Source organism: Ambystoma mexicanum, chromosome 10, assembly GCF_040938575.1.
Source record: "Ambystoma mexicanum isolate Mex_15411 chromosome 10, UKY_AmexF1_1, whole genome shotgun sequence".
Taxonomy (NCBI): Eukaryota; Metazoa; Chordata; class Amphibia; order Caudata; family Ambystomatidae; genus Ambystoma; species Ambystoma mexicanum.
Genome location: NC_090932.1, coordinates 1,374,899,153 through 1,374,922,391, shown reverse-complemented (window position 1 = coordinate 1,374,922,391; position 23,239 = coordinate 1,374,899,153). Strand labels below are relative to the sequence as shown.

At 44.5% G+C, this 23,239-nt stretch overlaps 1 protein-coding gene across 2 annotated transcripts in view; it reads left to right on the top strand.

The window, feature by feature from the left end:
- The window catches only part of SGSM1 (small G protein signaling modulator 1), a 1,887,833-nt gene that overhangs the window by 1,177,196 nt on the left and 687,398 nt on the right, over positions 1 to 23,239 (top strand). For both annotated transcript variants that reach the window (XM_069619387.1, XM_069619388.1), the window contains exon 13: positions 389 to 527. In XM_069619387.1, the coding sequence (XP_069475488.1) occupies positions 389 to 527 (139 nt within the window). The remainder of the gene's footprint in view (positions 1 to 388; positions 528 to 23,239) is intronic.

Below are 23,239 nucleotides of genomic sequence, written 5' to 3'. Positions count from 1 at the left end.
ATGATCTTAATGGTTTGCCCTAAAAACAAAAAATAAAAAAAAACAATGATGTTGCTGGTCACCAATTTCCTGTTTGGGTGACGTAGGCTTTGAGGTGGAAACATGTAAATATCCCTTTTTGATTAAATTGGCTACCTAAGATGAAGATCACTCAAAACGATGTGCTATTGTATATTAAAAGTGCCCTAAAAATATATATTATTGGAGTGCCTATTCTTTTTAAATTGGATCAGTTTAGAGCACTTACATAGACACATTAATGCAAACGTATTCCTTACATTCCCCAATGAAGATATCGAACTGTGCTGGCAATTATATTGAACTGCTATACTTGTTCCTTTGCAGTAGAACAAAAATGTGATGTTTTTGCATTTCTGTTCTTCTGCAGTTTCTCAGGATTTGATCGATTCACATGGGAGTGGTATACCTCTGATGTGGCAGCCCAGCACTCGTAAATCCTCCTGCTCCTCATGTTCGCAGAGTGGATCCTCTGATGGTGGTCCTCCTAATGGCTGTAACCACGAAAGGTAAGTCATGTGATGACTACAGTGAGAGGTTTCATCTGCCCTCTGTGTTCCTCTAGGTTTTGCACTTTTTTGGGGGGAGGTTTCTGCACCTATTTAGGATTTACTGGGAAACTGAGGGCAAAAAATACAGACCGTAGATACTTGTGTTGCTGTAAAATAAACCATCCTTACCAGATTATCTCATTACTGTGTCTCCATACCAGTCTATCTAATGTATACCTGTGCTAGTTTGCAATATAAAAGGTGTGTCACATGCAGAAGAGGAGAAGGCAGAGAAGAGTGACCATGGCAGACAAGCCTGGAAGATTTCAGTGGGATAGGCCAGCCAAAGGACAGAGGAGGAACAGGAGTAGAGCAAAAAGATTGTAAGACCAGGGAGGCGAGAGTAGAAGAGATAGGAGAGCTTTGTCCTCCACAGACAACCACGGACTGGGATCCAAGATGGTGGTACCCCAAATGAAGGCTTGGCCCAGTCCCCTAGACCCAAAGTGAGACCTGTAGCCAATCCCAGCTGTGCCTCAATTGCTGAATTTTCGTGCAGATACGCACTAGCAGCCCAGCCCTGGGAGAGCACAGTAAAATCCAGGGACCCCAGACAGCCAGCAGAAGACTCAAGTTCAGGAGTGGATGGAGATGGAGTGATTTTTGGTCTATAGTTACTGCATCAAAAAGGATCTTGCTTCGGTTTGGTGATTACAGCTCTGTCAAATTCACCTTGCAAAGTTCTCTTTCAAATTGTCTCATTAAGTATTCTGCTAGAATTATTACAAGAATCGGGCCACCTTTCTTGTAAAATTTGTGACTAACATGCCGCCCTGCTTAGTAATATATATGTGTGAGAGAGTTTGTTGGGGTTTATTTTCATGAATATGGATGTAGCGCTTATGCATTTGATTTCCCATCTGTATACAGACATTTAGAGGTTGCATTCAAGGCATGTATACTGACCCATCTTAACAGTGCCAACAGTGATTCCTGACTGAGTGTTTCATAGCGTTGAGTCTTGTATGAGAGGGTTTCATCCACAAACATGATTTTTACTTAATCTGCCTCCTTCAATGGTGATATTGATGTTTCCCTCTCCCTATCACTTGTCCCCTCTTGTTTCATGTTTCCACCCATTGGCAAAATCTTTCTTAGTACACATGTGTACCACTGTGATAGTGGATCGCTCTTCTTGCTCTGTTGTGAGGGCACTATTGCACTATGCCCTGGACCTCAAAGATCAGAAGATCACACAAGTGAAGTGTCCATTGACTATTCCTCTTGTTCTTTCAAAAAAGTGTTAATGCCTCTGGATCATTGAATTCTTTCATATGATTATTCTTCATGATGAGCATCCTCGAAGGTTCAAGCAGACCATATGTTATATCCCACCTCTACAAATCTGACCACAGATCGAGGAACCTCTTTTTGATGCCCATCGTCTCTCTATAGAGAAATCTGGGGACACATGTATTTTAAGATCTGTCCACTGTATCAGATTCTGTTTCTTTGCCACCAGTAATATTTGTTTTCACTGTGGGTATCTCAAAAGGCAGGCAATTATTAGTATTGAGGTTTACAATTTAACTCCTTTTCTTCGTACTCTGTGCAATCTTTCTATTTTCAGTGGCTGATCACAAGATAATTGCATGTTTTCTGGTATCCATTTTTCTAGAAATTGTATCAGGTTATCCCCTTCAGTAAATGCAAAGAAGAAAATATTACCTCGCTTTCTTTTATCTACTAGCTCTGTCACAACTATTGTTTGTGCATGCACTTGCTGTTGGAAATAGTAGACATGGTTTGCTGTCTTTTCTACTTTGTTTATCCTGTCCTCAGCCATACTGTCTGTGAACCTGTACATTTGACCGTTGATGGCAGCTATCTTCCATGTGAGTTTCTTTGGTTTAAAGATTTACAGTGGCTATGAGAGCTGTCATTTTATGTGTTCATACTTTTTATAGAAGATTGGCCTCCTGGTAGACCTCTGCTGTGGATTGTTGTATTAGTTATGTAGTATCTTCTCCAGGTGATGAGTAAAAACAAAATAAATTCCACTAACTTTCAAGCAGCGAACAAACGTGTTTTCCACTTACAGGTCTGGATTCTTCAATACCTGCCACTATTAGGTATGTTGTAAGCACGGGCTCATTTAATCAGATGATTCAGGTGCACAGTGCTCAGTCTCTCACTGCTTCATGTAGAACATGTATACCATAGGGAGATACATTTATGCAGATCCAAAATGGTTGATGTGTGTACACTTCTGTAGTTAGTGGATCAACATTCTATTATTCCTTTTTCCCCATGGAATGGCTGTTTATTGCTGGTCAGTATAATGGTGGAAATGTTTGGGGATATAGGTGACTGATAATACAGCATCCCCTCCTGAGTTCCATTCAGCTTTCACTGACCGTATCCTTTCTAGCCCACCTGTTGCCCCATTGTGTTGTGTGGACTCTTCTCATACAGTAATCCATCCATTTTCTTTGAATGCACTCATCTCCATTCTCTTGCCTCGGACCAACCAGCCCAGTGAACGCCGTAGAATCTGCTTTTAGACCACGCCAATCTGCCACCAAAGAGTCACTTACTGCAAAGACAGTTTTTCACATCTACTGTCCTTCCACTTCTTGCACCTGTCATCAGTAGCCATTTCATGTAGCCTCTATCCATTTCTCAAGATGCATAGTGTTTATATTAAATTGTTTCTCCTCTTGCGGCCAGTTATCCATATTATGTATGTAAAGAATCACTGTAATATCTCCCTTAGATGCAGGAATATGCTCTATTGGGTGGTTTATTGTGTTCATCGGGGAGAAGGATCAGGGTTCAGGCAACCATTTCCTTCATCTGGTAGCCACACCCTCATACAAATGGTTTCTAAATAATGAGGAAATCGAGATGGTTATGGATTTTTTTTAAATGTGGGTTTCTATTTTACAATCAGTTTGGGGGAAGCCTCCTAAAAAAATATGTTCGAGGGGATTGGGTCCTCCGACGTATTCCATATCTATGACAGGTAATCACCACAGCTGTGCTGCTTCGGAAACTTTTTTCGGCGTCTGCGTCCTGCGTCGATGACGTCGATGCGCCGTCGTCGAGGACCTCCTCCGGCGTCCGACGTCATCCATCAGTTTGGGGGAAGCCTCCTAAAAAAATATGATTTCTTGTATACATTAAACCTGTTATGGCATTCATTAGAGAATTTGATACGACACATGGAGGTTTCTCCTAAAACCTTCAACCACAGTCTATAATTAAAAAAATCACTTCTGTGGCTTTCTGTCAGAGGTCTCCAACCTTGGCTCTCCAGCTGTTTTGGACTACAACTACCATCAGCCCTATCCAGCATAATCAAGGGTGATGAATCATGGGAGATGAGTCATAGTGCAAATAATCTGGAGAGCTGCACCTTTCAGTCTTTTGCTTTACATGGAAAAGAAACCAGATTAAACTCTCCTAAAAAATGGTTTAACAGGCTAGAACGACATTTGTGATTACATGCCCTTTCCTTGCAAAGTTTGCTTGTTACAAAATGACTACTGTTCTGCAGGAGTACAGAGATAAGTAGTGGCTAAATCCCTGACTCAACCCCACACTATTACTAAACCAGCAGTGATCCCAGTCATACAGGCACAGCCCAAAGGGTACATCTCCTTTACCTTGTGTGATAGCGCCGGGCAAGGGCAGGCTATAGTTTGAGGAGGAGTGTGAGCTGATAACAGTAGCAATCTAAACTACTGAAATGCAATGGATCCAAAATAAAAGACTGTCCAATCAAGTTTCTATAAAAAAAGAGACTGTTAATTAAACAAAAAATGCAATCAACTAACTATAAATCTATATAAAAATAAACACCCCTATAACGGAATCACAAAGAATGTAGACTTGTGAAATGGGACTCTGGGTACATGAGCAGGAGTGATCAGGCAATCAATTGGCAGCAATGTCACTGTTCAAGGCGGCGTCTTGGGAGAAAAAGGGAGGTCACTATGGTCCCAAAAATAGACCAGGGCCGCTTTGCATTTACCTTTTATTCTTGACGGTGTTGAGCTTGGTGCTTTGGTTGCGGTCAAGCTTATGTTGAGATGTTTTGAGTCAGTGCAATCCCACTGGCAGACATTGTTGAGTCAGTTCGATGGGGTAAGCTCAGGAACCGTCGAGTCAGCATTCAAGATGGTAAGGCTATTGTCTTGGGTATCAGGCAGGTAGTTGGGGCAAGCTGGGTGGAGGCTTGGCAGGCCTGGCATAGGCACACAAAGAACCCATAGCAGATCCCTCCTTTAATTCCTTCCTAGTGTTCGTAGTAACTTCCTGGTTAACACTTCCTGTTGCCAAACAGGAAGTGCATGACAATTCATGAGCTCTCTAGTGTTTGGGTGTGGCTGGCTATATAAGCCACACCCAATATTCTTCCAGTGCTTCGTGTTGCTTACTGTGAGCTGTATCAGCAACACACTTACCGTGCTCTGGAGTAGTCAGCTCTGCTTACCTGCTCTGGATCATCCTACTTCTGCTTACCTGCTCCAGATCATCATGCTTCTGCTTACCTGCTCTGGATCATCCTGCTTCTGCTTACCTGCTCCGGATCATCCTGCTTCTGCTTACCCGCTCTGGATCATTCTGCTTCTGCTTACCTGCTCCGGAAGAACCTCCATTCTTATTCCGCGCCGCAGCAATCTCCAGTCAAGAGGGGACTTCGACACTGGCACCTGTAAGAACAAAGAAGAACTGGGTTAACACGCGCTCATCAGTAACGCTGTGCATACTCACCAGATCTTCCCGCGACACCGGGATCCAGGTCTGTTGTATGAGCGCACAAACCCCTGCAAAAGAAAGAAGAGACATTATTCATTGCGCTCGCCCCAATAACGCAGACACTTATTTTGCTGCTCTTTCTCTCAACCCGGTGCATATTTACCAAAGCCTCCGTGCATACTTACCAAACCACCAAGTCTCCAGTAGCGCTGAACCCAGACTCGAGGCGCTACTACCACATAATTTCTCCTGCAAGGAAAAGGGAGAGACATTACCAGGCGCGGCTCGAATTGAAGACGCTGCGCATACCTACCAGCAGCTAGCTTCTACACTCAGCGCTACTCACCCACAAAGACGCCGGCAAACAAAGACATTACGGACAGTTTTGGACACTTTATGGCCAGTGAAGAAACTGGCGGCTTGAACACTCGGCCTCGCTGTGAAGGCATAAAACAGTGTGTGGCATCTGAACGCAGCCTACAGACATTGGCATCAATCACATGAGTGAATCGCGCCTCTGCGAATGCAGGATGGAGTGCACACCCTACTAAAGATCAAGGTAAGCCCTTAGGGGAAATCACAGCACACAGTTAAGAGAAGTGAAGGGCCCAGGGGAATCAGGTGAATTCAGGTCTAAGTGTACACCTTGTATTTTACAGGTATCCCTCCGGGTGAAACAGGGGAAGTGAGAACTCTGGGTCAAGGGAGGCTCATCCATCGCTCCTGCAGAGACACAGGTGAGTGTGACAGCTATGTCGGCGAATGGTTCAGGCAGCAGTCAAGTCAACGCTGAGACAGGGGTTTCTGCTGGGTTGAGTTGGCATCCACCACAGCGAATTCAATGGCTCCAGCAGGTTGAGTCGGTACTTGAAGTGGTTGCTCCGGCGAAGGTCATGCCTGTGGCTTGGTTGTTCGAGATGCCCCACGGAATTGGGTCTAGCTGCCCTCTGGATGTCTCTGGATGTCTCAAAATGCAGCCGCAAGTTCAAAGTTTGCGTAGGGCTCCAAAAGAGGCCCTCCGGTCCTGTGGCAGCTCGAAAGCTGTTTCAAGGCAGAGAAACAGGATTCCAGCTGCTTCTGGGCTTCTCAGAGTCCCAATCCAAGGGCTCTAGTACAAGGTTAGTCCTTCCATTCTGCACTCCCACTGCAGTGAACTAGGCTGGCACCTACAAGGGATCATTCTCCTCCAGTGAACAGGAGCCTGGTTCCAGTGCAGCCTTGGTCCACTAGCAATTCACTGAGCCTGCTCCTTGGTGGTGGTTAGGGGACAGAGCTCTCCTCTGCCTTTGATGCCTTCTGTCTTTACCTCACTGGTGGAGGTCTTTGTATTGGGCTACACTCCCAGCAGACGTCTAAAAGAATGAGGTGGTGCCTCTCTCCTTATAAAGGTAAAAGTTCACAGGTGGCTTGGTCTAAATTAAGACTGCTGTAAGGGGTCAATTCCAGGTTTTGGACATCACACCAGGAATACTGTGACTGCAGAAATTATAGGGAGCAGGAAAAGGAAGAGAGCACTAACAGAAACTGAGATGGTGAGACCATTCTCTCAACCCACCACTCCTCTCGTGCTACTCTAGTTATGCTCCCTTCCCATGCCTGCTGACTTCAAAGGGCCTCCAGTGGTCAGAGGTGTGAGAGTGTCTTTGTTACGTCAGTGCTAATGGCTGCCCCACAGAGCTGCCAGTAGTGTGATATCAAGTTTATGGGGGTCATTACGAGTTTGGAGGTAGCCATGGCGCTATTAGCACCATGGCTGCCTTCAAACCCGGGTCCGGGTCTGGTCTCACTGAATGGGGACTTACCGGGTCATTCCGACCTTGGAGGACCCTGTAAGTCGCCATTCAGTAAACCATTCCCCATTCCCATTTCAGCCCCCATAGGGCTCAATGGGAATGGGGAAGGAGCAAATAACGGGCCCGCTAATTGCGGGCCCGTTATTTGCTCCAAGGTCCCTTAACAGGTCCCACAAAGAACAGCTTGTCAGACTAGCCGTTCCTCCTGCGACCCGCTAAGGGACCTTGGAATATGGCGCTAGGGGTTTAACGGCACCGCCTTCCTTAACGGTGCCGTTAAGCCCCTACCGCCATACTTGTAATGACCCCCTATGTCTCTGTATAATTATGTGCTCTTAGCAGTCACCTAGCCACAACAAGGCATGGCTTATATGTACATATGTACATATTTATGTGCCACCAGACTGACTGAGGCAAACATTTTCTCAATTTGAAAATAGATGTGCCGAAGATTAAAACGCCACCTCTGCATGCAGGAATTCTGTGTTCTAGCAGCAGTCAGGGATGCACGTGTGACCTTTTGTAATGCTATATTGGGAGACCAAGCTAACATATGGAGTTCCTCCCCCACCCAACTAAGATGGCCCACAGTACACCATTTATTCTTGGTTCAGCTAGCTCTATCTATGACTCGTATAGAGCCACGTAAATCCCCCTTTGCCAACAATGAGCCTAGAACCAAGTCGGGGTATAGGGAGAATATATATTTATTCTAAGTATATGTTCAATTAATACATGCCTTCAATGGTTACACACACCACTTTCTCTGTGGTGCAAAACAAAGCTTCAATACAAAACACACTTGTTCCTTTTTGTAACAAACAGCTACATTTGACTTGATACGATTCAGATTTAAAACAACTGCACAGTTGTAATATCAGACCCTGTAAGTATCACAGTTTCTAAATTACTGAGTAAAATGACATTTCTAATGTAAGTTTATGGCCACATAATTAATATGAAATGCAGTTTCATTTCTTAATTTTAAGTTGCAGGGAGGACACAGCATCTGTTAATCTCTTGGCCTAATGGTGGCTTAAAGTTGGGTTAAATGCATTAGCTCTTCGTTATTTGAGGTAATGGGTGCTGAAGAGATTCCTATCCTACAGCTAATGGCTCACCTCTGCCCTCTGAAATCATGAGTTTGTATTTTTAGGAGTTGTCAATCAGCCTGTCATATAAACCTGGTAAGCTTGAGCCAAATCCTTCTGCTCTAGCTTCACAGAGATCTGACTTCCAGATAGCGAGCCAAGCAGATCTACAATGGGGGATGGTACTTTAAAACTCTGCGCAGCAACCTACAGTCATGTCTTTGTTGGGCTCATAAGGGATTTGCATGTTGCATGTGCAAGAAAAAAGCCTTTTCAATTTGTTACATTCTTTTTTCATGTGAAGCCTTGTATTCCCTTTTAAAAATGTGCATCTTGCTATCACTGTTCAATGCACTTCTGAATCAGTGTATTTCCTCTTTCACACAGTATTGGTTTCTCAATGGGGCAACTGAAAGTGAAACCCTGCTGTTCATGTAGAAGCATACTTTCATTGTATTTTGCCTTATCCCTACATGCAAGGCCCTTCTGCATTAGTGACTTTCCCCTGCTTTGCACCGCCAGTATTTTTAATATGACAGCTGGAATTGACAGGCCTATTTCTTTTGTCACAATATGTGTTTTCCATTTTACTGTGTTCCATGTGCCACTTTCAGCAAGACACTCTCTCTGCATTCACTAGGTCCCTTCCCTGTGTTAAAGTTTTGGGGCTGGCATGTCATTTTTCCAGTGTGCCATTTCCATCGAACCAACGTACTTTGCATTAGAGGCCTAACCCAGCCTTTCAGTTCTGACATTCTGTGACTGTCATGAAACCCCACACTGAAGCTGCCTGGGGAAAGTTAATGGCTGGTGCTGAGGGCACAAAGAGGCTGCCTATGCAAAAATACATGTGTGCACATTCATTTTGGCATTGCGCATTTATGAATGGAGGTCTGACTAGCAGACCTTCCTTTCAGAAACAGAATTACCTGCATTATTTTATATCAGTAAAAATAAAAAAGCTAGAGCTTTAATGCCATTGCAGAACATAATCCATTACAGTACTCCAATACACTTTATCTGAGCCGAGCTTTGTCTTACCACCTTAGCTACCTTGGTTTTTATTAGAAGAGGGGTATTGTTTTTAAAAAATCTTGAAAGCTACAGATAAACGTTTGCTGACTGCAGTGAGAGACATTTCTTGCGGAGATTGTGTAAAAAAATGATGGCTTATGTTCTTCAAGAGGACACGTGAATTGGTCTCAAAAGCAAATGTTATCAGGCAGCTAAAAAAGAAAGCAAATAATGAGATTGCAAACCGAATAAGACGATTCTTTAGAAGTAAGCATTAGCAAGGCTATATGTAAAGTTTTATCCAAAATGTATGCAATTACAGCCCTTTAATGCACATTTTTCTGGCATGGGAATAAGGTAATTATGTATGTTGTTTAGGTGAATTTGATAAGTACCAGCATGCAAAAGAAAGAAGAACATCTGGATTGGATGTCTTGCTCACTTGTGACACTGAACAACATGAGATGTCTGATCTGTGTGCAGGCCATGTGGAAGAGCACAATTAAAATGATAATGTGCTTGAAGCAATGTGACTTTCCAAAATATGTAACTGTGCCCAATGTGCACAGTGACTGGCACATCCTGTACTGCTTCTTGATTTGGATTTGTAGCTGTAGCTTTGCCTTTCCATTTTACAAGTGAATCTACAAGTGGCAGTAGCAAGGCAAGAAAGCGGTGCTGACTGTGCTATTCAAAAGGGAAATGGGTGAACGTGTAGCTTCTGCAAACTCACTTAGGGATCTTTTGTCAAGGGACAATCACCTCATGATATTATTTAAAGAAGGTGTTGATATGTCGTTGGGGATTAACTGAATAAAAGATGCTCTGCTGCAAAGAAAGTATTTTTGTGTGCTTTAGAACAGAACAAACAACTAAAAGTGTTTAGTTGACCTTTCATGTCATACATTTATCAGTTATATCCTATCTTTGGCTGGGAATTTGGCTTTAAAAGTCATATGGTATATCACATCCTTACCAATACGAACATTTGCAGTTTCTATGTAGATATTGAACTGCTCTCCCAAAAGGGTTACAGTAGATGGCTATGCATCATGATACACTTACCATTATTTGTTACCTGCCGGGTAGGCCTATGCTAAGACAAAGGTTTTCATTGCAGCGATGAGGGAATGGAAAGAAGAATACAGCAGGGAGGTTTGATAGCGCGAACCCAACCATGACTGTGCTGGACTTCGAGCAGACTTCTGGCCAGCAGGGCCTGCTTCTGCTGATGCCACAGGATAAGGGGGCTGCATATTATCAGTGTACTGCTCCCCAAAATATTAATTAAAAAAACACATTTTAAAGGAATTGTTGAGCGGTCCTGCTGCTGGTGCCAAAAACACCAGAATGTTTATGAACAAGGAGCAAAGCCCAAATGGAGGGGTGTGAAAGGTAAGTGGTTAAGGTCACCTTTGAAAAATAAAGCAAGACAGAACCCTTGTAACCGAACTGGTATTGCACTCATTGCCTTCCTCAACGGGTTGTCAGTTTCTCTCTCATTTCTCAAACATTCCCTTCCCTCCACCTGTCATGCTCTGCCTCTTTTTCTCAAGGTCTTCCTTGCTGCCCTTGGTTTTTGCCCTGCTCTTTCGCAACTCTCTTTTGGCTATTCTCAACTTCCTTCCCTTCCTCTTAACTCAGAAATACCTCCTCTCTCTCTCTCTCTCTCTCTCTATCTTTCTCTCTCTCTCTCTCTTTCACTGCCTCTGTTTCTCTGACTCTCTCTTCCCGTCTCGTGTTGTCTCGCTCACTAAGTGGTTCTCCTCCTCTTTTTCTACATTGCCCTTCTGATGTTCTTCTGCTGTCCTTTCTCCTCCCCCACCCCTTTGTCTTTACTCTCTCCTTCCCCTCTTCAACTTCTCCTTTGCTCCCTTTCTCTCTGCTTCCTTTTTTCCACCTCCTCCTCATTTTCCTCTCCACTTCTTCACTTCTCCACCCTTCTCCTCTGCGGCTCACCAAGCTATACTGTCCCCCTTTTCCCCACCATCTTCTCGTCTCTTTTCTTCTGCTTTCCACCTGCTAAATGCTCCACCAGCTTTTACTCTGCACGCTCTCTCTACTATCTCCAGTAAAGTAAGAGGGAAGTGGGCCAACTGGACCAGAGATGACAGCTGACTATTGTTTAAATCATAGTAGCATCATATTTATATTTTTGACCAGTATGTCATCTCTGTTTATTCACAACCCTTTACTGGATAAAAAATACAGCTGTATTATTCGGCTATATGGTACCGGCTCACCTCCTCTGGATTATCAGGGGCCGGGAAGCCGGTGTAATGGAGTTGATCCTGCTGTGAGTACTCCCAATTGTGACGCTTCACGTCATGTTGGATGTCCTACAGTGTAAAAGGACATGAAACTCAAGGTGTTGTCTACGGTAGAGTAAATGGTGGCTGCATATATTGCCAAAGTGGGCTGATACTCACTGTTGTTTAAACATACAGCTGTATTTTTTACCCAGTAAAGGGTTGTGAATAAACAGAGATGACATAATGAGACTAATTTAATCTTTCATATATTTTTTATTTTCTAGAATGAAGGCTCTCTTGCCACACACCCCCAACTCTTTTATGTTACGAAGAGGCAGCGCGGAATTGGCGATTGCACTCCGTCCTGAAGAAGGTTGAACACAAAATGATCGCACAAGGGGACCTTTACCCTTGCTGAGAGAACTCAACCGAAACATGTTGACAACAGTTTTCCAACCCCCTGAATATAGACAGAGGGTCACATCGTAAAATAATAGAGTACAAAATTGACATTTGTTTTACTTGCAACTGTGATATTAACGATATATCACTTTTTTTCTCTATTTATGTGAATATGATGAATGCATGAAGAAGTCATGAATGAGTAGTGTATGGAGGGATGTGTTGTTTGGTATATTGAGCCGAATTTTGTATGAATGTAACTGCTGAAAATCTTTTATATAATTTTGATTGTATCTGTGCAATAAATATGATGTTACTATGATTTAAACAATAGTCAGCTGTCATCTCTGGTCTAGTTGGCCCACTTCCCTCTTACTTTACTGTTGAATTGCCTGGAGGGCCATAGACATTAATCAGGCTTCCCTTACATTTTTTCTCTCTACTATCTCCACCTTCAACCTTCAAACTCCTAACTCGCACACCTTGCCAAAGCTTTGAATCTCTTTTATACTGTAGCAGGGCTGGCCCGTGCAAATGTTAGATTATGAGCTGTGCATGCGTTGCAAGCCCACTTGATAGTTGGGTAAAGCCTTTGTGAAGTAAAATTCCCCCGGTTATCTGCGTTGCTTGTTGGAACATCCTACACACAGACGTTAGAATGTTGATGCCCGCTATCTTGTAATTATTATAGCTGTGTTACCCGATCGTCTGGTTCCCCTTTGGGGCTGCCAGATTTTGTAGTGCAACTGTCTCAAAGTTATAATGTCTGGCTTCTCTATGTCATCTACAGTCTTCCACGGTTCGGGGTGAACTGGTCCTGTTGTTCTGTCCTCTAGCAGGGCTCACTAACTTGTGTCCCTTTAACACACCAGACTTAATTGCAGTTAAAGCTTGGTTTGCGGAGTACCACAGTCACAGGTCTGTGAGCATCTTGTTACTCAAACTTCCAGTTTCTCTTTTCTATCAGAGGCATTCCAGGCCATACCAGAATTTGTTGTGTAGTGTTGGGGCGGGTAAAAATGGTTGCTTCTATAGTGCCTCATGCCGTACTCCAGTCTCTAAATGCAGTACTGGCACTGGGTACCAAGCCCATGCTGCTCAGTGTTGTCTTTTTTACAAGACCAGACCTTTGCCCCTGAGCTATCCTCCCTGGGAGCCTACGGGATCCCCCGGCATACCGCCTTCAGGGGCAGATTCACGAAGCAGGTTGGAGTCCCTCTGTGCAGTGGCACACACGGTACAGCGATTTAGCCTTCAGTGATTCTTTTGCTTTATTTTTTATTATCTCTGTTGTCTGATGCACAACTTTATTTCCTTTTAGTCACTGGGCACTTACCTGGGCCGTAGCGTGGCACGTGACTGGGCGTTACTCACTCCCACACATCTTTTTACTAAGAATCTGTTTTAATTATTTAAATTAATTGTTTTAACGATTGCACATCGTGTACCTAATCTCCTTGTATGCCAGTGCGTTCTGGCAGAGGGTGCCTGGCCTCCTTGGCAGCCGAGGCGCAGCTCGGTGGATATTGTGTTTTACTTTCTTTCTGCACTCACTTTCAGACCTGTGGGGTCTGTCCTCCATATCTATCTATACCGCAACCTGATTTGTTACGGTAATAACATGTGCCTACTTACAGGCACACTGCACAGACAGCACAGCAGTCGTGCGCAGCGAGTGTGCACCCTGCACGCCAATGTCGTGCTAAAGTCAAGCCTGTTTGTGCCCATCCGGGTCAAGTATGCGGCAGACCTAAAACGTAGCAGCAGATTTACGCAGCAGGGCATTCTTGAATTAGCACCACCCACAACGCAGTTTCTTTCGGATGGGGTCTGTGAACTCCGACTCATCCACAGCCAATTATACAAGGTGAGCCCTGTCTTACGGCTATGCTATCAAACACTAGATCACTACTGGCTCCTGCAGCTTCCGTTAATAATATTTTAAAAGACTGTATGCTGGATATTTTGTGCCTGTCAGAAACATGGCTAACCGAGTCGTCCGCGCCTGTGTTAGTTCAGACCGTGCCAGCCGAATATCAAATAATCCATCTTGATCGATTATCATCACACCCGTGATGTGTGGTGGCTATGATTTATAAATCAAAGCTCTGCATTTCCAGGATCCCACTCACACATGTGGTAGTCATAGAGGCACTGCTACTGTGCCAACAGACCACCTGGGTCGTATGCAGGATTACTAGATCTCTGGATCTTATAGCTGAACTCCAGGTCAAATTTCTATGCTAGGTGACTTTGACATTAAGTTTAATCTGTCTCGGGCATCTACACTGAGCACATTTGATGGTCTTTCTGATCTAGGTCTCCATCAATTGGTTATGGAACCTACCTATGTGTTGGGGAATACGCTGGTTCTTCTGTTGGCCAGAGAATCTGAGTTGCCTGTTTCTCCAGTTGAAGTGGTTCTATGGTCTGATCACCATCTAGTGCCTTTTGTTCTGAAACTCCCGGGCCCACTCTCTAAGAATACACCTCCTACAGATTGATGTTCTCCTGACTTAGATGAACTGTTAACCTTGGTCAATACTAAGTGCAGTATACATGGTGTAGTTGACCTCTCTTTTCTGACCCACTTTTTCGAGACGGCGGCAGATGTTGTGGCCCCTATTAAGCGCATTCAACTGCGGTGATGACATTCTGAGCCCTGACTCTCTGCCGAACTTAAGGCTGTTCAATTCTGTAAGAAAGGCATGGCATCAAAGTAAGACAGACACAAGTGATCACAGTTCAGGGGTGTTTATTAAACTGTATAATGGGTGAGATAAACGCCTAATCTAAACCTAAATCTAAGATGGGAGCCAGGTACGACCATCAAATGATAATACAGTATTAGTGGATTCTAGTCAAATAAAAATGGCCTATCCTAAAAAAAAACGATTGCCAATCCTTACCGCTATACTACAAAAGAGTGTGGGATAATGTTCAAAAGAAAAGAAAGAAGTGTTCACCAAATGATAAGTCAAGATGTTATGGCCGAGGTCTCGTTTTTTGGGACAACGCATAACTCTCGAGCACAGGACACTCCTGGGCTTCTCTGGCACGAGCTTACAGTTCCTTTTCTCAGTATCGGGACCTTCTGTGCTTGAGCCTCTTCTCATGCAAAGTATCTTGCTTCAGAGGGCCTGATACCCCAAAACAACAAAACAAAGGTTCCTTCAGGTAATCTTTACGTGGGGTGACTACCTGTCACCCTTGGATCCCCCTCAGCCGGGCTCCGATCCCTCTCTCAATTGTCAGCCTCCCTCAGTCCAGTTCAGACCAATCTCTCACTGTGGGTTCACACTTGTCATCACAATGTTCATTGGTGGTTTAACACTATACAGGATTCACTTCCCTTGGTTTTCCAGCCCCCAGTCAGGCTTTCGCTTAATCCCCCAGTCAGGCTTCACATCGCCCTAACATCATTATGATTTCACAGGCATCCCTCGATCGGGCTCATATTTGCCCCAATAACACAGTTTGCTTTGTTTAGCTTTTCTCTTCCCTACTCCTATAATAATCGTAAGTCTTAATGTCTTTTCAAACAATTGCACACTGTTCACTGTAGTTCCCCCTCGTCCGGACTCAGACCTTCATAACACTTTTGCCAACTTTAAACAGAGACTTTCGAACAACGATCGTGTTTCGTCGGGTCACTCTGTTAACCTGTGGCAAGTGCAGGCTTCCCAAAATCATAGTTCATACGGCGTTGCCCTCATTTGGGCGCAAACGCCAGTTCCACAATAACACAAACTTCTTCAAGGTGTCAAGGACTTTCGATTGTAGAAAAGATTTTTACGAACACCTTAACACCTTATATCGGCCTTCCCTAGGTACTTGTAGTTTCCTTTACCTGTAATGTTCAACACAGTCTCTTTGTTCAGGAAAAGGGCATCAGCAAGAGACCATCGACTGAGTGCCCACACGGTGCTGGACCACTCTGACTCTGGCACCCAGTTTGATAATCAAAGACTTTTTGTCTATTTTATCTTCTTACTGTTGCTACTTGCAACCTTAAGCCTAACACAAGCCGGTTGACTATCAGACTCTTCCGACTCACCGGCTGTTTTGAATTCTTTGGCAGTTCCCTTTTCTGCTGGAGTCAAGGACGGTACCTCGATGGCCACCACGTCTCCTCACCCTGGCAATCAGTACGGGAGGGTACCATGTACTGCTGACATCCGTCGCACCACCCGCCAACTGCGATTCCCGGTCTTGTGTATCTTTCTCATCAGGTTGAACTGCCACCCTGGGATAGCTGCTTCCTCGTGCATTCGGCCTTGCTCGGAGTGTGCTCTTGTGCTCTGCCTTTTTTCCCTATGAGGAAGGGAAAGGGTAGTCAGGTGTGTGTAGTTGTCGGTAAATGCCTGACTCTGCCTGACCCTTGTGTTCGGACATGTCAGGTAAACGACTCAGGTTTTAGTCTGTTGTTGTTCACGCTGTGAGAAAGTGTTTGTGTTGGGGGGCACAGTTATCTACGTATCCTGCTGAGCAGGGTGGGGATAAGGTGTCATAAGAAGGGTACACCCAGTCTTACCCTTTGGTGTACCACTTACACAGGACCCTTCATCTAGGTGATCCTCCCTCACTTGTCCACCTAAATGAACTGGATCCACTAGCGATGGCCATGTCCTGGCCACCTGGATGACAGATCCCTGGGGACTAGTAAGTGAGACACCTTCAGGTTTCTCACACCTCGGGCTGAGACTGGCCGAGCGCAGATGGCGCTGTACGTATGGGACAGCTGAAAGAGCAGCCTACAAACAATGTGCCTCAGACTATTATGCTTCAATTCGGGAAGCTGAAAGGGCCTTTTTTCACAGAAAATGTATAAAGCTCTTAACCAACCACGGGAAATATTTTCACTAGTAAAATCTCTTTTGGTAGCCACTAAGCTGACAGCGTCTGTCACTCCAACACAGGAACTCTGTGATTCCCTGTCTTATTATTTTGTGACTAAGATTAAGACTATTCGGTCTAACATTCTATTAGCTACTCGTGTCGCCACAGCAACTGGCCCTGGTTGAATGTCCCTCTAAATGGTCCACATTCCCTCTGTTCTCAGCGGAGCCCATTAGTATGTTGATAAGTCAACTTACATCTGGTGCTCCTTCGGACCCCATCCCGCTGTCTGTCCTGAAAGACATTTCTCCAGGCCTAAAGTCCTGGTTCACTAAGGCTATTAATTTGTCCTGCCAATTTGGCCATATTCCTAGAGAGCTGAAACAATGTATCAACATCCCTTCGCTTAAAAAACCTTCTCTGCATCCTTCACTTACATCAAATTTTCGTCGTATTTCTTTGCTACCTTTTTTTATGAAGTTACTAGAAACTCTGATTTCTCCTCTTCTTTCTTCTTTTCTGGAAACCTTGGGATTCTTTGACCCCTTTCAGTCAGGGTTCCATCCTGGCCTGGGCACCGAGTATGTCCAAGTGTCAATGATGGAAGATATGGTCAGGTTGGTGGACAGGGGGTGGAGAGGGTGCCCTGATTTTGCTAGGTCTTTCAGCAGTGTTTGTCAATGTTGACCACTCCACCCTGTCGGCCCGCCTGTTCTGTGCCTGCCTTTTTGGTCCAGTACTGTAGTGGTTTACCTCGTTCCTGGCTGACAGTGGTTAGACTTCTTGCTTCCACTTCCTCCCCTTGTTCACTCTCTTTTGGTGTCTGAAAGGGCCCTGCCTGGTCCCCAAAGGTTTTTAATGTTTACATCCAGCCTCTTGTGTGTCTTGTCCGCTCCTATGGCCTTCATTCCTATGTCAACGACACCCAGATCTTGATCCGTTTAGATCTCGACCAGGTTGTGGTGTCGTTGTGCCTTTTTTCGGTGCCTGGCAGCTGTGGGAGAATGGATGCACCATACCAGGCTGAAGCTTAACAGGACAGAGGTCCTGGTGGTGGGTGCGCATTGTATGCCATCACTCTGGGTGTCCTCTTTCTGACCACCTGCCCGGGGAATGTTCCTGTTCCAGTGAGGGTCGTTAAAAATCTTAGGGTGGGGGCTTTCATCTACTCTCTTTATGACTCATCAGGTGTCAGCAGTCTGTAAAACAGGCAATTTCCATTTGAGGATACTGAGGAAAGTGCTTCCTCTTATTCCAGTCCACTTGGGGCCTCCGGTAGTGGCGGCCCTGGTCCTTAGCCGTGTCGATTATTGCAATGTGCTAAATATGGCCCATCCCAAGGGCCTAGGTCAGCGCCTGCAGCACCTACAAAACCTTGTGGCCTGAATTGCCACAGGCTCCTTCTATGGAATTCATATTAACCCGATTTTGCGGTTATTACATTGGCTTCCAGTGGTGCGAAGAATCCATTTGAGGTCTCTTTGTTTGTTCCACCATGTACTGCATGGCCAAGGAGTTGACTACTATCTTCTCCAGGACAGATTTGTTCGCTACCTTGCTCGCTATGAGCTTTGCTCACTGTCCACCTGCTTACTTTCGGTTCCCACTTTTCGGCTCACCAGGGTTGGTGGCCGGGCCTTTTCTGTGGCTATACTTTGGAACTCCTTACCGCTGCCATTGAGGTGTGTTGTCAACCACCTTGAGTTTGGACGTTCTCTGAATACCAGGTTCTAAGCTGCTGGTAATTAGTCTGTCTTTGTGATGTTCTAGCTCCAAGATACCCTTGGGTGATAGTGCACTCTATAATAATTGCTGGCTTAACAGAACACCCTACCTCCATAACCTACACTCCTGCATGTTACATTGTCACAGGCCCAACTACTAGCATACGCTGGCCCGCTCCTTGACATTTTCCTTCACTCCAGTCTCCCCAAAAATACCACTTACAGCACTTTGAATTGGACCCTTAAAATACAACTGTTAATTCATATTGGACTCTTAAAGTTACATTTCTATCGCATTAATAAGTTATATCGACTTTGGTAAATACTTTGGGGATTATGGTATTTATTTATTAAGGTAAGCAAACTCTTCCATGGTAAAGCTTTGATCGTGGGTAAGCTGCGAAAACTAAGAGCCAGGGATTACCTTGTATATATGGGTACTTTCTGAGCTCACATATAAGGCATAGACGTTTTTGCCATCTCCTCTACTTCTATCCCTCCAATGATTTTCTCTTCCCACACATGTATAATGCATAGTTAATGAGTGTACACGCATAAAATAAATCCAAGCATTCAAGGTACTAGAGGGGCATAGGTTATTGAGGATTAATGTCAGAAATGTGCAAAGAGAGTGCGTATCATGTAGCGTTGTATATGTGAATTTTCAAGATTGCATTGGATTAAATAGAAAGAATACTAGTCCCTGAAAGTATAGGCTAACATTTCATGTGCACAAAATATTCAAATCTATTTCGAAAATGCACGTACAAAATATCAGAAAAATTTGAACAACTACCTTAAACAAATTACAAGTGTTGTAATAACTCCAACAAATGTTTAGAGATAATGGTAAAGGCACACTCAAAATCGTTTATTTTTATAAAGTTAATAGCTGATGTACCCGGCGTTGCCCAGGCTTTCATTCCCTTATGGGTACAGGTAACTCTGCAGAATTTGGTGAAACGGTGTGGAATTGTTTAAGGAACAAAGCTTTGCTAAGCCACAAACCCACAAACAAATGTTGACTTTTACTGAAATCCGGGGAAAGGGGTGGTGTGTCTAAATGACATGTATCCAGTAATGTCTGAAGGGTCCAAACAGGTGACTGTGCAACTTTTGGTGCAGATTGGTGAAACGGTGTGGAATTGTATAGGGAACATACACAAAGCCACAAACCCACATCCAATTTTTCACTTTTGTTGAAATCCAGGCAAAGGGGTGGGGTGTCCAGATATCATGTAGCTAATAATGGCTGAAGGGTCCTAACATGCGACTGGGCAGAATTTGGTGCACATTGAAACGGTGTTGAATTGTATTGGGAACATACACAAAGCCGCAAATCCACAAACCCACACCCAGTCTTTCACTTTTGCTGAAATCCAGGGGAATGGGTGGGGTGTCCAGATGTCATGTATCCAGTAATGTCCGGAGGGTCCTAAAAGTTGACTGTGCAAAATTTGGTGCAGCTTGGTGAAACAGTGTGAAATTGTATAGGGAACTTACGCAAAGCCACACACCCATACCCAAAAGTTCACTTATGCTGAAATCCGGGAAAAGTGGTGGGGTGTCCAGATGTAATGTAGCCAGTAATGACTGAAGGGTCCTAGCAGGTGACTGTGCACAATTTGGTGCAGATTGGTGAAACGGTATGGAATTGTATAGGAAGCATACACTTTGCCACAATCCCACAAACCCACACATTTTCACTTTTATATATAGAAAGATTTATTCACATGGTTGTGGGATGCTGGATAGCCAGCAGGGCGTGTAAGGCCAGGAAGCATGATATGATATGATCGTTTATTTATATAGAGCCTATACACAATGTGTTTCAAAGCGCTTCAAAGCAAGGGAGGGAACAAGGGAAAATACAACCACATTCTTACAGGCCATGAACAGTAAGGATGTGAAATTAACTATCGTACTCGGCCTGACGACATTTCAGATAGTGCAAGAGCTAAGACATAGATAAGGAAGGGAGGGGGAGAGTTGGAAGGAAATGGAAACAGACAGGTGACTACCGTACTAGGCCTGACGACATTTCTGGTAGAGCCGGAGAAAAACAAAAGGTGAGGGAGAGGGGTGCAGAAAGGGAGGGGAGGAACAAAACAAGCGACTATCATACTAGGCCTGACGACATTTCAGATAGTGCTGGAGGGGTTGTGGGGAGGAAAAACTCAGTAATGGGAGGATGGAGGAAACAGACGAGGTTGCTATCATATTGGGTCCAGGGACAATTCTGATAGAGTAAGTGCATAGAAGAAAGTAAGGGGAGGAGATAGGAGAAGGGAAAGAGAACAGAGAGTAAGCAGTCAAAAAGAGTGGAGAAGCAAGAGTGGAGAGCGAATACATCTGCAAAGGAAAAGAAGCTGGAGGGCTCCTTAAGTAGGGAAACAGAGCAGCAAGCAGGAAGGCACCAGGTGGGCATGGCTTGCTAAGTGGTGAAAAAGAGCGGGAAGCAGGAAGGCACCAATTGGGCGGGGCTTGCTAAATGGTGAAAAAGAGTGGCAGGCAGGAAGGCACCAGGTGGGCGGGCCTTAGGCCAGGTGACCTAGATCCACTTGCACCTGCTCCCCATCTGCAAAGGAAAAGAAGCTGGAGGGCTCCTTAAATAGGGAAACAGAGCGACAAGCAGGAAGGCACCAGGTGGGCGTGGCTTGCTAAGTGGTGAAAAAGAGCGGGAAGCAGGAAGGCACCAGGTGGGCGGGGCTTGCTAAGTGGTGAAAAAGGGCAGGAAGCAGGAAGGTACCAGGTGGGCGGGGCTTGCTAAGTGGTGAAAAAGAGCGGCAGGCAAGAAGGCACCAGATGGGCGGGGCTTGCTAAGTGGTGAAAAAGAGCGGCAGGCAGGAAGGCACCAGGTGGGCGGGGCTTAGGCCAGGTGACCTAGATCCACTTGCACCTGCTCCCATCTGCCCAAGGGACAATAGAAGGCTTCCTGGGACAAGCACATAGTCATGAGATCAGTGCACTCCTTTTTTTCAATGCATCTTTATTGAGCATTGTCAAGTACAAATGGCATAATCTTAGCAGGAACAAAATACCAAACAAGTATTGGCAATGACAATAGGTTTGGCTGTTATGTAGACATATTATAGGCATTTGCCATTTATTTATATATTTTATTTAGTTGCATTTATAAAGCGCATAACAGCCCTGGGACATCGTGGCGCTGATGCACTAATGCCATGCACTGCCATAGTGGGACTACCTGAACATAAGATGCCAGTAGATGGAAATTGGTGCATATCTCAGACCTACACACAAGCCAAAACTGTTGGTTTTGTTGGTGCCTGTTTTTAGCAAGCATTCAGTGCAAGGAACATTTATAAATCAAGTGGCTAAAGGTACACTTGGTTAAGACATGTTGGTGCAACTGCACTTAAGTCATTACCTCTCAGTAGACTGCTTGGAAATAACTCTGGCAGGCCAAATTTTGATGTTGCTGCTTAACAGAGCTAGCTCAAGGAGATCCCAGGAATATGTGTTTTGGGCATGCAGTGGGTAAGATTGACCATACAGATTAATATGACCATGGGCAGTCAATTGGTGGGTAAATAACAAAACAACATCCACAAGCTGTGTGTAACACCTCACATGGCAAATCTCTCCTAGAAATAGTTTTGGCTTGTAGATCACGCTTAATTGCCTGCATATAGCCAAAATTAAAAATGGTACTATGTTCATTTGAAGACAACACCATGCTGGTACTCCCAACAAAATACCACTGCATGGAAAACTGTGGTATAGTAGGGAAAAAGAGAGATCCATGAAAGGCTCATGGGAAAGATAGGAGAAGGAGACTCACAAACAGTACTGAAACAAGGGGAGCGCCTGGAAATCACCATAATAGTTGTCATTTTAAGCATTCACTACCAAAAATAGCCTCACCTTTAGCCTTTCCCCTAGACCATTACTGCCAAATGGCAGTCAATATCAGTTATAAAGAATGTATTAAGACAGGCTCCAAAAGACCTAAACTTCAGATGAGTGCCTCACTATGGACCCTCTCCAAGAATACCTCTGCTGCTTCCATGTCCGTGAAGATAATACACATTTTATCTATAGTGATCTTTCTGCCATACTAAGGCCGGAACTGTAAAGCAGAGAGGCTTTCTGGACCAGTAACATTGGCTTTGTCTTATGCATAGTGTTGCCCTCAAATCCAAGGACTCTTTAACAAAGCCTTCTCGGTCATCAGGGCCCTGAAGAACCATCATGACTGTGACCCCATCACCCTTTCCCACTATTGTGGGTGCCCTGGAAGGCAGACGGTATGGCTTTTTAATCAGAGTAGAAGTTGGGTTCCTAGGCTCTGCAAAATTAGAGTCCAGCCAATCCTGTAGTCTAGTACAAAGTCTGCCTCAGCGACCTGCCCTGGGGTCGCCAGAACACACATCTTTGCTGCCCCCTAGTGTTCTAGGCACATTTTAGCTCCCTTCCAACGAGATAATAGTACAAATCACTATGGACTTAAATTATCTCAGTTCTTGGATGGCAGGTTCCGTACCCACAATGCTGGTGCTCATGGTGCCCACTTGTGTATTTGTTTTCTGAATCTCCTGTTCATTACATTGTATTCGCCACTCTAAGGATTCCAAATTGGTTTTCATTAAAGTTAAAGTCCAGATTGTCCATTTGGCAGCGTAGAACCCCAGTAGCAGTTGTGATCTATACACAATGTGTTTCAAGGTGCAAAAATAAGTAAATAGAGATCTTGTCAAGATCCTTAGTGGCCCCTGTTCCCTCTTCTTCTTTCCCCTGTGAGCATCCAGTGCTCTTATGTGGGTGGTCCTAGATTTCCAAAATACTCCTTTTATGACTGTTTGCTGCTTCCCCACCATGACCAGTACA